The 16,638-nt window shown below is 41.1% G+C and overlaps 1 protein-coding gene across 1 annotated transcript in view; it reads right to left on the bottom strand.

The window, feature by feature from the left end:
- The window catches only part of USP47 (ubiquitin specific peptidase 47), a 3,572,488-nt gene that overhangs the window by 2,905,386 nt on the left and 650,464 nt on the right, over positions 1-16,638 (bottom strand). The window contains exons 5-6 of the mRNA XM_044082726.1: positions 10,970-11,135; positions 1,622-1,631 (exon numbers count right to left, since the gene is read on the bottom strand). Coding sequence (XP_043938661.1) covers positions 1,622-1,631; positions 10,970-11,135 — 176 coding nt within the window. The remainder of the gene's footprint in view (positions 1-1,621; positions 1,632-10,969; positions 11,136-16,638) is intronic.

Genomic DNA, 16,638 nt, shown 5'->3' with positions numbered 1-16,638 from the left:
GGGGACACACACATACAGTAATCTAACCTTTAGCCATAACGTGTCTTCAATTGTGAGGAAATCATTCTATGTTGTGCAACTTCTAAACAAAGGTATGACATATAGGTCCAATGAGGTCATTGTTCCACTGTATTCAACATTCATCAGACTTATTGAGGACAATGCCTCCATCAGTACGTACCTAAGCAGGCACATCCAACAACTGGAACGTCAACAGAGGTTCCTCACTAAAAAAATACAAGGTGCAAGTTGCATGTCGTATGCAGACCACCTGAGAGCCCTATCCCTGTATTCTGTCTCCTACTTGCTGTTGAGGGGATATCTATGCCTGCCAAACAAGGCATTATCAGATTCCAGATTAATGGACCTCCTGCATATCTGCAAAACAAACAACACCAGAATTACCCATTCTAATGGTTTAAAAAAAACTTGACTGTGATATATGCTGAATAGACAGGTATGTATCCCAGAGACTACCTCTTCTCTGGAACAGGCTCCCTGTACGTATGAAGCAGAGTTCCTCCCTAACCCAATTCCAAGTCCAACTTGGACAACTGGATGAGAAACAGGAAATTCATCCCCGGTTTGGCACCCAAGTCTTTAATAGACACAAGCAGCCTGTAAATGTTTCATCTCCCAGGTCCCTCTCCTTATAAAAGCTTCATCTCCCAAGGCCCTGATTACACTTATCAAGGGTACCAGAACTTATCAGAGATTTGGGATGCATGGCTTAGCCTTAAAAAGGTCCTAGGAGTCATTAGTCTAATACGCACCTATGAACTACACTCAGTATCTTACAAACTGTTGAGAGGTAATCTGTGTCTGGCATAAAAGGCATCCTCTGACCCAATGCTGATGCACATCAGTAAGCCAAATGGCATCACCAATACTCGGTTCAAGGATCTACACCTCTTCTGCAGTATCAATAGAATGGTTTGTAGGGACAGGTAAATCTCACAGAGGGTACCACTGCTCTGTAAGTAACTCACCATCCATGCAAAAGAAAGCTCATCCATGTCCATATTAAAGCACAACTTGGATCCATGGACGGGTAATAGAAAATTTACCTGAGGACTGCTCCATGTATTGCTACTGGACGGAAGCAGCTCCTAAATACTTTATCACAAGGATGGGTTAATCCAAATTAATTAAGGTGTGATCCCAGTTATTCTCACTAGGAGTAGTATATAATCATCTGCAATGGGATGGGTAAGGCCAATCTAACACTAAATGCAATAAGTTAATTAAAGTTCCAAAAAGGGAAAGTTACTTGGTTTAAAATGATCTACCAGGGAAGCTAGCCAAGTACCTATGAACCTATGACAAACTTATAAGAAATTCTCCAACTTCCGCAACAAAAAAGCAACAGAAATCAGATTCTCCACTCGAAAAATACTTGTATTTAATTTTTAAGTGTGTAAAAATAACAATGCACTTTTCGTCAAAAACAGTGTCTCGACTTCTTCAGAAACTCTTAAACAGTAGTTCTAACCACTATTTAAGATGGGACTGAAGCAATCATTCAATAATCCATTTAACAATTTAAAGGTGCATGTTAAAATTTAACATCCCATTCATACATTTTATTATTGTCTTAAAATATCTGCTTACGTAGTAGCACTCATTCACAACTAGCGTAATTTAAATAGCTTTTACGCTATCACACTGATAAAAATATTAATGCACTCATAAACTTGTAATATACACAACATCACTTATTTAAAAAATTCCATTAATTCGTGTTTAAAACCATGAATACAAAAATACATATAAAAAATGTATATAATCTAATCAAATAACCAGAGAATCGTAACCAAGAAGTAAACAGAAAATAATCAAGAAGTAAAAAATAATAATGAAAAAGGACATTTCCCAATCACCATCACGTCTTGAAAAATGGAAAATGCATATATATATATATATATATATATATATATATATATATATATATATATATATTGAAATAAAATATTAAGAATTTTTTCTCTTATTCCTTTATACATATACATCCAACTCCTTGTAAATATTACGCCAGAGGTGAGTTTCAATCACATGGAAAGTTTATATTTATATTTAACCCTTTAACCAGTGGGCAAATTCCTTTGTGAATGGTATTCATTTAATTCTTTAAAACCACTTAGCTCCATCTTAGGAAGTTAACACAGTAGTTTTAACAAACCCAACCAAAAGCCAACTTCCATTAGGTGGAATTTTGGATAATTTCATCTTTCCCCATTTACCTAACCTTTACCTAGCTAGATTTTTTTAACCTAAGTATACACATGATGGAAAGCATTTCATTAATGCCTGGGAATACACAGGCATTTACCCTGAGTTGCCATAAGAGTTTCTTTCTCTCCAGTTTCAAAGACTCTGGGCCACCCCTGTCATCTTTCTTCAGTTGGTCAATGACCCTAAATTTAAAGTCATGGCCAACATTTTCACTAATATGTCTTGCTAATGCATTTTCAGTTTTATTCCTGTTAATGCAATAAATGTGTTCATAAATTCTCTCACCCAGCTTTCTATCGGTTTTCCCCGATATAGAAAGCCGGACAACTTGTACATTTAGCTAAGTATACCACTTGTTTACTATTACAGTTGTAATTCCCATTCGACCTGTATTTCGTATTACGAATGCTGAAATTACACCCTACATCGATGTCTTTACAGTACCTACATATATTACACTTGTACATACCTTCTTTGTTTGTGTTAACTCCATAATTTGCTTCCAAAATTTCTTTTAAGTTGTTACCACGCCTATAAATTATCTTAGGCCTTTCAGGGAGCTTATCTCTAAAGTATTTATCTCCCATCAGGAAGTCCCAATTCTTTATAATGATGTCCATTATTTTATGGGAGTCAATATTAAATGTACATATAAAGCCACAGGTATCCACCATTTCTTTCTTTGTACTAAATACTGCACTCCCTCCCTTTGTTTTACTTAGTACTGGGACATAGTTTCCTGTAGATCTTTTGAACTGAACCTATTCAATAATTTCCTGAAGAAAAAGGGCTGGATAACCCCTCTGTTTAAAAAAATTTGACATTAAGGTACATTCCTTATCAAACACATCGTCTTTGGTGGTCATCCTGGCCGCCCTAACCAATTGCCCCTTAATTACAGATCTTTTCTGAAATGACGGGTGGCAGCTTGTAAAATGCAGGTACATATTGGAATAGGTTTCCTTCCTATAGATTTTGGAAACGAAAGTCTTTTCATCATAATCCTTTCTTAGGTCAACATCCAAATACACTATTCTGTCTGTTATAATTCGATGTAAAACTCAAAAAGCACTGTTATTAAACATATCTAGCAAACCCTTTAGTTCAACATCTGTCCCCTGGAATAAGATAAATATATCATCCAGGAACCGAGTATAGAACAAAATTTTGCCCCCATAATCCAAGTTGTCTAACACGAATGTATGTTCCCAAAAGGCCATAACAAGGTTCGCTAGGCCACCCCCACATGGGGAGCCCATTGCTACACCAACCTTTTGATAGTAAATATCATTGTTGAACATTACATAAATGAATGACAGAACTGTATCTATCAGTTCCTCTACTAGTTTAATCTCACTAGTAGGTGCACCCAGAATCCTAAACATGTGTGATACCCATTCAATCCCAACTTCGTGTGGTATGCATGAATACAGGTCTTCAACATCCACCGTAACAAAAATGCTATCAGCACAGAAATCTAGCTTGTTGATAGCTTGTAGGAATGACCATGAGTCTTTTGAAATCTGATGTTCACATTTAATATACTTTTGTAAGATTTTATCAATAACCTTAGCACAGGTATATGTGATGATATCCCTTCCATCCACCAATGGTCTCATTGGTGGGTTATTCACAATTTTGTGTACTTTTGGGATGCCAAAAAGGACTGTGATCCTTGGCGCTGGTTGTTGTAAATAGTTGTATAAACTCTTGTCTATCCTTGCTTCAATGAAAAGCTCTTCTATTAGAGCAGCCACTTTTCTATATGCCCCATACATCTCATTCCTAGAAGCCTTCTCATAAGTGTCACTTTCCAAAATGTTGGACATTCTTAGATTATAATCCTCAATGGTCATAATCGCAAGGCCCCCACCTTTACCTGGTTTCATAATATGAATTGGGGCCTGGCTTAACCACTTCAAAGTGTCCCTCTCCTCCCTAGTGACATTGTGTTTACAACTTGCCCTAGTGTTGGATAATGTACTCGGCTTCTGTAGATTACGTAAATCAACCTCACACACTTTCTCAAAAAGTGCCAGAAGTGGATGCAGAGGGGGATTATATATACTCGAAACATAGTAGTCAGATGTATTACTTAAATTTTCCCCCATTAAAATTGACAAATTAAGTTTTCTATTAAAAATTTTTAAGTCAATCAAAGTATTAGCCACATCAAACTGAACAGTAGGAACAAAGGTATACCCTCTAGATAGTAAATCAATTGTTTCCGGACAGATGGCCATGTCCGTATAGTTAAAAATCTTAAAGTCAAGACTGGAGTTGGACAGTACACTGCATGTCATTCCTTCATCAGAGGAGCCAGCATAGGCCGTTACCACTTCTTCTTTTTGTTTTTGCCCTTGGTTAGCCTGTTGTTCTGTGCCCCTACATTTGAGGCTCGAACCCGAAAATGTCTCTCATTTAGGTCCCCTGTGATTTTATTTTGTCCTGTGGTGTTAGATGAAGGAAAAGAAGCTAGCCAAGTACCTATGAACCTATGTTTAGCAGTAGCTGGGTTTACCAGGGAAATCCTTGCAAGATCTAATTTGGGATTAAAAAATAAAAACATGTAATATTGAGGAAGTTTATACAATCTTTATTTATTTTACATTTGTTGACTGGGCTAGTCTAACTGGATATATGTCCATTTTCAGTAGAGGCCCGGGAAGATAAGCTCCAAGACATGATAACATACAAATACAATTACAAACAACAAAAAGCAAAATTTGTAATAAAAAATAGCAAATATAATAAAAATATAATAAAAATAATCAAGCAACGGTAATGTATTGTAAAGCATAGAGGTTAGCACAGGGTGTGTAAAGAGAACAAGAGTCATAAACAGCGCAAATTGAAAGGTACAGGGACATCATACAGGTAAAGTCAATAGTAGAGAAAGGAAGTTAGCTGTGTAGTGATGTTACTAAGAATTAACTTGAAAAAAAGTATGTAAAGAGGAGCGAAATGGTGTAAAATAGGGAGACATGAGAAAAATATAATAAAGAAGATGTAACAGTGGATAGTAAAGCACAGGATAGGCAAGGTCAAGTTTAAAAGATAGATAACTATCTGCTTTCTTAGGGGGCAGCAGGAGCTGGCTGTCAGGCAGATTACAGGCTGCAAAAAACACATCCACCAATTTTGGAAGAGGAGGAGGAATGGGAGTAGGTTCAGGAAATTCCCTTTGCAATACATCATATTTACTTAAAAGACAGTGCAGGATTGTTTTGTCCCAAAGAAACAGTTGATTCATTCCGGATATTGTTTCAGAAAAAGAAAATCCTTCCAAGGGACTGTCAGAAGCAACACTCGCTTAGAATCAGAATCAGAAACCTAAAAGACAAAACAGAAGTTGCCATTTCACAATCATTTTGTTGTTCAAAGACTTGAACAACTTCAGACAGTGAATAATCCCTTTTTCTCTTCAGCCTTTTGCTAATCCCAATAAATTATTTCTATCTAAAGCAACAGACACAAGTGAAAATAAATGTCGACTTTTTTAACAGGATTTTCAAAAGAAGATGACCTACTTTAGACAGACAAAACCTCCCTAGGGCTGGCATCCTGATGTGGCCAGCCACAGAATTATTCACTGCCCCTTCTTCTGAGACTGACAACAGTGGTTCACTCTTGCCCACAAGGGTACTCCAACTGCTGGAAAGGCAGTCTCTAACTCCCAAGTCCATGATGGCTGTAGGGACAAGACTACATCAGAGGTAGCCAAGGGAAAAGATGAAAGGTCTGAGGAGCCAGTAATGGCCATAGTACAGTCCTTCATCTGCAGCTGAGGCAATTTAGCAGCCTGCTTTCAGGGGGGGAGCAAATTGTGCTTGAAAATTTTTATTTTGTGGCTGGAAGAAGGAATAACTAAAGTACAGTTGTGTACACTTACCATAAATGCAGATGTTTGAGTGTATTCACTGTTGCAGTCATCACATTTCAGTTATCCCTGCCAGGGTAGCCCTCGGCTGGCCCAAATACCAGAGACTTAGTGTTTCTGCATCACCTGCTGTCGCTTAAAGAGTGACGTCAGGTCATCAGTGGTATAAAGGAAGGCTGCTGACACCATTACATCAGTTTTTCTTGCCTAATCTGTCTGGAACCCCCTAGGTAGGAGGCCAGGTTCTGGTGGAAGAGCCCCACCAGTGGGAATTAAATACCAATATGTCCCTTGTACAGAAAAGGGAACAACAAGGAAGAAAAGGGAACAAGAGAAAAGGAAAAAAGGGGGATGGAGGGAGGGAAACCAGGACTGCAACAGTCAATACACTTGAACATCTACATTTATGGTAAGTGTACACAACTGTACTATGTTCTTTGTGTTTCACTGTTGCAGTCATCACATTTGGGTAGATTCCCAAAGCTGAGAAAAAGGGTGGAGGCAGTCAAGGAAGCTAGGGGCTGGCTAGGATGCCTTTGGAGAAGAGAGGCAGGTGGTAATGCTTGGTAAAAGTGTGAACAGATGTCCAGGTGGCAGCCTCCAGGATGTCCCTGGTGGCGACTCCTCTGAGGAAAGCTGCAGACATGGAGGCTGCTCTGATGGAGTGTGTCCTGAGCCCCTTGGAAGGAGGCTTGCCATGCTGTATGTAGCAGAAATGGATGCAGTGTGCTATCCATTTGGAAATGGATTGCTTGGAGATGGCTTTGCCGTCTGCGCCTGTAACAAAGCTAACAGGCAATTGTTCAGACTTTCTGTCCTGTCCAGATAGTATCTGAGCTGTCTGTGCACATCTAGAGAGTGCAGAATCCTTTCCCCCTTATTTTGGGGGTTAGGAAAGAGGGTGGGCAAATGAATGGATTGGTTGAGTGCCACAGTGGACACCACCTTGGGCATGAGGGATGGGTTAGTTCTGAGAGGTATCCTGTCTGCATTGAAGATGATGAAGGGTTCCACAGCTATGAGTGCTTGCAGCTCAGAAACTCTTCTGGTTGAAGTGATGGCCAGAAGAAAGGCGGTCTTCCAGGAGAGAAATTTTAGCTCTGCAGAAAAAGCTGGTTCGAAAGGAGGCAGGGTGAGCTTCTCCAAGACAAAGTTAAGGTCCCAAGCTGGTGTTGGTGCTCTTCTGGGAGGGTCTCAAGTTGCTAGCCCCTCTGAGGAACTGTTTAATCACAGGGTGTGAGAAAAAAGGCTGCTCCGTGGGAAAATGAGAAGAAATAGCAGAAGCATGCATTTTTATAGAGGAGAAAGAGAGACCACTGTCTAGTAGGTCAGTTAAGTAATCTAGGATGAGAGGGACGGAGGGCTGTGTCATACTGCCCCCCTTTGCCTGGATCCAGGTGCAGAACCTTTTCCGTTTATCTGCATAAGAATTTCTGGTACTAGGGTGTCTGGCCTCTCGGATAATGTCCAGAACCTGTTTACTGAGGATGTCAGATTGGTCAAGGGTTAGGGAATAAGCCAAGCTGCCAAACTGAGTGCCTGCAAATGGGGGTGCATGAACTTCTCTTCACTCTGGGTTAGGAGGCTTGGGATCTGAGGAAGATGCCATGGAGGCAGCGTGGACAGGCTGTGCAGCAAGGGGTACCAGTGCTGTCTGGGCCAGTCTGAAGCTATGAGAATGGTCCTTGGTTTTTCCTCCCTTATTTTGAGCAGTGCCCTGGGGATGAGAGGTAGGGGAGGAAAGGCACAGACTGAGAGGTTCACCAAGGGGAAGGACAGGGCATCCACTTTCCAAGCCATGCAGTGATGCTCCCGGGTGCAGAATTTGCTGAGCTGATGGTTGGTGTGGGAGGCAAAGAGGTCAAGCTCCGGGGATTTCCTATTTCTGAGTTATTAGGAAGAAGATACTTCTGTTGAGCTGCCACTCATGTGGGTCCAAAAGCTTTCTGCTTATTTGGTCTGCCAGGGAGTTGAGAGAACCTGGTAAGTATTGTGCTAACAGGTGTAGTTGCATGGAAGATGCTGTGAGCCAAAGGGTCATGGCCAGCCTGCATAGAGGGTAGGAGCGAGTCCCTCCCTGCTTGTTGGTGTACCACATCACAGTGGTATTGTCTGTTTTGATCAGGAGAACCCCTGGAGAGAGAAGAGGTTTGAAAGCTATCAAGGCCTGCTGCATAGCCATCACCTCTTTTTGATTGATGTGCAGGGGGATTTGCAGGGGACTCCATTGGCCCTGTATGCACCTGCCGTCCAGTTGTGCACCCCAACCATAGTCTGATGCATTTGTGGTGAGGGTCTGGGTGGCGGGGTGTGGGGAGAAGGGCAGTCCCTTGTTGTGGGAGCAGCCTGTTGCTCACCAAAGAAATTCCTTTCTCGGGCAAGGAATAATAGGTAGAAGAGTTTCCAGATCTTGAGTGTGTTGACAGCAAAGGCTCTTTAGGTACCACTGAAGTTTCCTCATATGCAGTCTAGCATATGGAATGAGGAGTATGCAGGATGCCATGAACCCCTGGCCTTGCAGTATTTTCTTTACAGAAAGCTGGGGCCTGGTGGCCAGTTGAGAGAAGTAAGCGGACAGGAAAATGTGTTTCTCTGGGGGATTCCTTAGCAGAGGTCCTTGAGAAATGACCTCAGGGTCAGCTGTAGGATTTTTGAAAAGATATTTGTGAGAGTCAGGGACTCTGTAGTACCTGTCTGGTTTTCTGGGAGCAGGAAGTAAGGCATCAGGAGTCAAGCTGGATTCAAGGAAAACATCATCCCACCACTTCCAGGACTGGGGGGATGGCTAAGGGTCTGTGTTGTAGAAGATCCAGAATTCCCTGAGTCTCTTTTTAGACTGAGGGTAGTCTTGACCCTCCCATTGGAAATGCTCCCTTAATGTATGCAGGGTTTCGCCAAAGGAAACATCCTCTGGGGGAGAGGCTGAAGGAATGGATTCCTCTACATCAGAATCCTCATATGTTGAGAGGGGCTGCATGTCTTCATAGTCAGATAAATCGGATTCATCTGACTCCTGTTCAGACAAAACTAATGGGGACAGATCTCTTTTCCTTTTTGAAGGGGTGGCTTGGGTTCCCCTAATCAGCATGATAAGGTCTTCTGCCATTTTAAGCATCTGAGAGTGAGGCAAGGGAGAAGGCGCCTGAGAGTGGGTAGTCGTTTTCTTGGGAGTGGTTCGACCCCTGGGGCCTAAGGAACTTGGTTGTTTTCGAAACAACGGTAGTAGCGAAAGAAGGCACCGGTTTATGTCGAGAATCGGTAGTGCAATGGACTTCCTCGGAAGCCGGTGCCTGCACAGCGGCTCTGGACCCATCCAAGGTAGAGATGACTGCAGGATCCTTACACGAAGAAGAGTTCTGCGGCATACCGGACTTGAAAGGGTCTCGGTAGACGCCTGCGAATTAACTGAAGCGGGCATCATGGGCCACGGAAGCACCTCACTGAGTTCCGGAGGACTGACAACTAGCTTAACAGAAGCGTCGTTGGAAGGTTTGGTCCTGTGCAGTCTGCCTCTATCTTTATCTTTACGCTTTTTTGGAAGATCTGCTGTTGGATGGATTACCGAAGCCATATCGGAATTAGAGGACTGTAAACGAAAACATCTGGCTACAATATGTGACTGACGAATAGTTCTGGCATTAAAGCACAGAAGCGACAACAGGGGATGTCATGGTCTGGGCCTAGACAAGTGACGCAGTAAGAGTGGAAGTCCCGGTGTGGTATTTGTTTTCTACAGGCCAGACAATTATTAACTTTTTCTGACATCGGTTAGTGCATGAAAAAAGGATCCCCAACGGGGTACTTAGCTTTCAAAGACTTCACTTCAATTCAGAAACGAAAATCAGGTAGCGGCCGACCGGCACTCATGCAAACTGCTTCTGCTTCGGGCTCCATGGCAAGGAAGACTGATGTAATGGCATTGGCTGCCTTCCTTTATACCACTGATGACCTGACGTCAGTCCTCAAGCGACAGCAACCAAAGCAGAAATATTAAGCCTCTGGTATTACGGTCAGCCGAGGGCTACCCTGGCAGGGATAACCCAAATGTGATGACTGCAACAGTGAAACACGAAGAACCTCCAGCAGGTTCTTCCATGGTGAAAATGAAAAAGATACTATAATTGCAGGGAAGTGTGGCAACAACAGTCGTTAAAACAAGTATTCTTTTTTTTTTTCACTAAAAAATTAATTGAAACGCATTAACCCCGGGCCTCAAAAGTAATTTAAAACAACTTTCAGACAGGAAAATAAATTTAAATAAGTTTTAACTTTTTTCACTTAAAAATTTACAGTCAATAACAAGTGACAAATAGTCACATGAAATGTTCCAAACTTAAAAGTAAAACTTTTAAAGAAAAAGGTTAAGTGTCAGTCTTAAAATAAGATGTAGAAGTTTTTTCCCCCTGAAAGAAACTTATCTGCCTAGCAGTGGAGAAGTGCTGGCCAACCATCAATTTTCAAAAGAGCAGAAGAGTTGCTCACTTCAGCAGCAGGAAAGCAAGCTCTGAAGGGGTGGTGCCCAAACTACTTTTTTTCTTCAGCTCTACTCAACCTGTTAACAGTTTGGGTGCTGGGAAGGTGCCCTTAAGCTTTGGAAATCAACCAACTGTTACATTTTTAGCAGGATATAACCCATACAGCTAAGGGTACTGCAGCAGTGATCAAATGATTAACATACACAGTATCAGATGTGTACAAAATAATCTGCTTTAAAAAGGGGTTGCCAGGAAACATATTTCTGCACTACCTCAGAGAAAAAAGGCAGTGTTTCCGCCTCATAAAAATGCAATAAGCTGTAAATGTAAAACATGGATAAATATCTATACTTGCAAGACCATGGAATATTGCTATATTAACTAAATATCTTGCCTGTTTCAGACTTGCTTAGTAAAGAGGAGTAAGGATAGCTGTGGCTGCTGTAATCACTGCTGCAACCAATGGAGCATTCTCTTGGTAAAGGGCCAATGAATCTTTCCTGAGAGCTGTCATCAAGGCCGCTGCTGTCTGCTGTCCCCGATTCATCCTATAAAGAAAAATTCATATAATATTTTTAGCAAAATCTTTCCAATGCTTATTAAATAAAGAAGCAGTGGTTTACTATAAGAATGTCGAAGCGAACTCCGTCGACTGTACTTTTGTCGAACACGGAAGTTCGAAAACGGTAATATCGAAGACCAAAAAACCAACCTAGGAACGGGTTTTAACATGGGTCAAGATAGGGGAGAGGTTTGCAGTTCAGAATAACACTGAACACCTATCTCGACTCATGTTAAAACCATTCCCAGGTTGGATTTTGGTCTTCGATATTATCGTTTTTGAACTTTCGTGTTCGACAACAGTATAGTCGACGGAGTTCACTTCAACATTCTAATAGTAAACCGAAGCAGCATACTGGAAATTTTCATTCTGACTCAAATGCCAGTAAAAGAACTTTAAAAATACTACAAGAACCACCTGTATACCCTCATTTAACTCACTGCAAGCACAGTAAAACGCAGTCACTGCCACTGAATGAAAGTTATGTACTCACGAAAACTATAAATTTGGAATAAGGTCCATTTCTGTGACTGATATGACTTATACCTCAGGCATAAGGATTGCTCAGCAGATCAAAATTTCCAGTGTAGCATTAACCCTATCCCTTTCCCAGCATGTGTCTTATCATCTCATTCCCCCAAATTTTCATGTGATACTGCTGAACTGAGGAAAGGAGACAATAACTTCAAAACTAACACACCACAGGTGGGGGAATGGAAGGCAGGTATGCAGAATAAAATCACAGATCTTGTATTATGGTAACCATGTATCTTTCATGTCTGTTCAGAAGTCGCCCATGTTCTATAAATGAAAAGGCAAAGCTCTCATCTAATTATACTGGGCTGCCACCACACAAAGGGCAGCTACAAATACCGCTCAGCTTACAATCTTACAAAGTTCAGGAAAGACCAATTTGCTATACCACAAATACTAAAAACAGGGGCACTATAGGAAACGGCAAAATAACTTGTTCATAACTCTCATACAGTTAACCCCAAAAGATGCAAGTAAAGGATTTCTATATTTATTATGAGAAAATTCAACACATCTAGCTAAAAATCTGGGAAGGGTGGCCTTACATAAACTACTACAAAGCTTAGACTTAGCAAAGGATACAAACGATTGATCATTCTTGCTAAAAGAGTAAGCTTATCTACATTAACTCTGAACTGTATGGAGATATCCTGACTGACTCAGCTAGCATTCAGCAGCAAAGTTTGGCATGTAAGACTAGTCTGTTCTGACTGACAACCTTTCCGGATGAAAAATTAGGTACAGGAAATGAAAAACAGGACCCGAAACTCAAATGTTCCCCTGACAGAAGTAACAGTTCCTACGAAAGGGTTTTACAGGACAAAAACTTTATGTACAAGCTAGTGGAACAAATGGAAGAAGAGTGATCTTTTCCAGCATGAAATTAATGTCCCAAGGGCTTCAGATGTTGAACAGGAGAATTAGGATGATAACATATATAAGGAAGTTTTATGCATTTTAAAATGATAAAGAAAAGAGTTTAACCCAGAGTTAAAATTGAAAATTACAACCAAACAAATAACAATGGAAGAATAACCAAGACTAGATTCAAAAGATCCAGGTCAAAGAAGGCAGGACATCAGTACATGCTTCCCTGTATGAGTGTGTGTAGACTGCAGAACCACACCAATGACTCCCTTTCCAGCAAATCATGGAAACATATGCCCCATCATGGCAAGAGGCCTCCTATCAATTTATTTACTGGTGGAGGCGAGAGTCAGTTGCTAGGGAATGGGCTAATCTGCAGATTCTGCACACTGTCCTAACCCTACCCATGTGACAACCTTGCAAGCTCAGCTACAGCAGCTGTATTGTGAGGTGCATGCTCTTCCTCATATGCTCAACCTCCCAACATAATAGCATACTGCATGCAGTGCAGACATGCTGATTTCTTCATTCCTGCAGGTGTAACCAATGCAGCGAGCCAAGATGGGTAAGCAGATGCTTACTATTCACTCCCATCCTTCCACTCACCATGGCAGCTATGTCAGTGGTTAAACATGGCTTAATGGGATACAGTCTATCCATCTACACCATGCGGCCAAGTACAGTTTGAATACTGTTGGGGTAATCTGGATATGACACAGAAAGAAGCAGTAATGATGAAGAAGCAGTAATGATGAAATCTAGGTGTATGTCTTCTGACAGTTGTATCCTAAAATATGCATATGGTACAGTGTGAATATGCAGTTAGAAAATGTTAACTGCAAACGCTTTATTTTTTTTTTGACATGGACATACAAAGTTTGGAGTACTTTACAGACTTCTACAGTTAATTCCTCCGCTTTTTTTCTTTTTTAAAGGGAAGAAGAAATGGAAAAATAAGATATTTCCTTTCAAGGAATGAGAATTTATCCTACAGTCAACTGTATTTTATACATGTAGACTATTTGGATATTTCATATTTTGCAAGTGTTACCTGGCAGTATTCCCAGGAAGGGCGGTTAAATATGGGCCCAAAACAGTATGCTTTAGAGGTGATTTCCTGTGGGAGATGGCAAACTATAATATTTTGAACTTATCTAACGACCAGAGATTTATTGCATAAGCATACAAATTCTATATCTTAGAGGACTACACTTTTGATTGATTGACAGGCCTGGTTAAAGCTGTTTTATAAAGATTAGAAATGAACAGAACTATTTTAAATGGTATGAAGTTACCAGTCAATCTTCTATGGCTGAAAGCTTCATGGTTACTCAGATCAGAGTTGTGGGTAAACTGCAGAAAAACTACAAAGGAGTTTAACATTTTGACTTAATATGGAGATGATTTGATAGCCAAATCAGAGTTTATACAAGGCACAGACTTACTGGATGGAGTATTAAGAGGCCCGGCATGTCGCTGTCTGAGGATAAGTCAAGCATTACATTGCCTATTGGTTAGGGGAAGGAGTTAGTGTTTTTTATATTAAGATCATATTTTACAATGATGATGCTGCTCCGTAATCAGCTTGTACTTATTTAACATTGGTATGTATATAAAGGAGAAAAACATTTCTATTACTACTGTGGGTCGTACATACATAGTATATGAATGGCTGAAAATGAAAACTGTTTTTATTGCTTATTGTTGCCCATTTTGGGTGATAATGAATATGCAGTAGTTGTTTAAGGTTGAAACGTGACATTTCAAGAGGAGTCTCATTTTTCATATAAGACCATCGGTATAAAAAATGACAATAAAGGCATTGCTAAACTAGGAGAAAGCAAAAGTCAAGGTCCCAAAAAAGCAGATTTGGACAGTACTGCAATACTCTGAAGTCCCAGAATCATTGATATAATTAATGTAGGCTATGTATAAAGCCCCAATGACACTAATACAGGCAGTGTTCTGACTCAGAGGGGTCACGTGTGAGTGAGTGTGAATCAGTGTTCAGCTGTAAGCCCACTGTTGTTCATACTGGTGATGGACCACATTAGTAAATAGGTCAGATGGGACAGACTACTAAAGCTGCTGTATGCCGACAATGTGGCATTAGAAGAAGACTCTGAACAGAACTTCAGCAAATGATAGAGGAATGGAAATAAAAAAGTACAGTTTTGTACCTACCATAAATGTAGATGTCCGAGAGGTATGCATCTGCAGTCCTAACATATGGGTTGTCCTGCCTCAGGCAGCCCTTCGGTCGGCCGGATTCCAAAGTCTGGGTCTGGCCTCGGCTGATGTCGCACTTCACCCGACGTCATAGTGGCTGTCAATTGGGTATAAAGGCATCAGCCGACGCCATTTTCCTCAGTGTTTCTTGCCCCAGATGCCAGGTGCCCTCTAGGAAGGCTAAATTTGGATAAATGCAAATGATTCCAAACAGTAGAGAGCAAATAAAAATAAACATGTATATACATATATACAAACAAATACACCATAATAGATTCCCCCAGCTAGCTACAAGATGGGCAAATACCCTAGGAGTACCACAGAGGGGAAGGAGGGTGGGTAATCCTGACTGCAGATGCATACCTCTCGGACATCTACATTTATGGTAGGTACAAAACTGTACTATGTCCTTCAAGGATGCATCTGCAGTCCTAACATATGGGTAGAATACCATAGCCAAACTGGGGAGGAGGCACTAAGAAGATTATGGTGTAGTTAAGATCCCTTGCAAAACAGCAGTGGCAAAACCTGCTCGGGATCTGGAGTATAAAGGTAGATTATAATGCTTGGCAAATGTATGCACGGAGCTCAAGTAGCAGCCTCTAAAATGTCTTTGGTAGCCACTCCTCGTAAGAAAGCTGTAGTAGTGGCTGTAGCCCTTGTGGAGTGAGGTCTGATGTTTTCTGGAGTTGTCTTTCCATGAAAAGAGTAACAAAATCTAATGCAATTTCCTATCCATTTTGAGATTGTCTGTTTTGAAATTGCTTTTCCTTCCATTCCTGTTGCATATGCTACCAGAAGCTGGTCAGTTTTTCTATTGTTCTTGGTTCTGTCCAGGTAGTAGCGCAATTGTCTGTGCACATCCAAGGTATGCAGTAGTCTTTCCCCCCTGTTCTGTGGGTTGGGGAAGAATGTTGGTAGATGGATTGCTTGGTTCAATGATACCCTGGAGACCACCTTTGGCATAAAAGTAGGGTTAGTTCTCAAGGACACACTATCCTGATGGAAGATAAGGAAGGGCTGCACTGCCATTAATGCCTCTAATTCAGAAACCCTTCTTGCTGAAGTGATTGCAAGCAGGAAAGCAGTTTTCCAAGATAAGAACTGTAATTCTGCTGTTGCTGCTGGTTCAAACGGGGGAAGTGTTAATTTTTCTAGTACAAAGTTCAGGTCCCATGTAGACAAAGGTGGCTTCCTTGGGGGCTTTACATTTTTAATTCCTCTCAGAAACTGCCTGAGTAAAGGATGAGAGAAGACTGGAGGGTCCATGTTGTATTCTGCTGAAATTGCTGATGCATGAATCTTAATGGAGGAGTAAGACAGGCCATTGTGGAAAAGCTCTGCTAAATATTCCAGGATGTTAGCTATGTTTGCCACTGATACATTTTCCCCTTTTGCTGTACTCCAAATGAGGTATCTTTTCCATTTTGCTGAATAAGTTTTCCTTGTGGAGGGTCTGCGAGCCTCCAGGATAATGTCTTTAACCCTCTGAGATAAATCTGGGTTACTTTGTTTTATGTAAGGTTCCAAGCCGCTAGCTGCAGTGTTTTCAAGTTCGGATGCAGGATCTTGAAGTTGTTCTGTGTTAGCAGTAAAGGAACTAGAGGTAGAGGCCATGCGTGTGTCCGAGACATACTCCTCAGTAGCGGGTACCAATGCTGCCTCGGCCAGTCTGGAGCTATCAGGATGATCCTTGGGTGATCTTCTTTGATCTTCAGTAGCACTTTGTGCATCATAGGAAGTGGTAGGAATGCATATGCTGTCAGGTTTTCCCAAATGAAGGATAGGGAGTCCACCTTCCAAGCAAGTGGGTGGTAAGTCCTTGTGCAGAATTTTCTCAATTGGTGGTTGTGTGGGGA

This window comes from Protopterus annectens, chromosome 9.part0, assembly GCF_019279795.1.
Source record: "Protopterus annectens isolate FY-2018-M chromosome 9.part0, PAN1.0, whole genome shotgun sequence".
Classification (NCBI taxonomy): Eukaryota; Metazoa; Chordata; order Ceratodontiformes; family Protopteridae; genus Protopterus; species Protopterus annectens.
The sequence above is the reverse complement of the archived record's forward strand: the minus strand, read 5'-3'. Positions and strand labels throughout refer to the sequence as shown.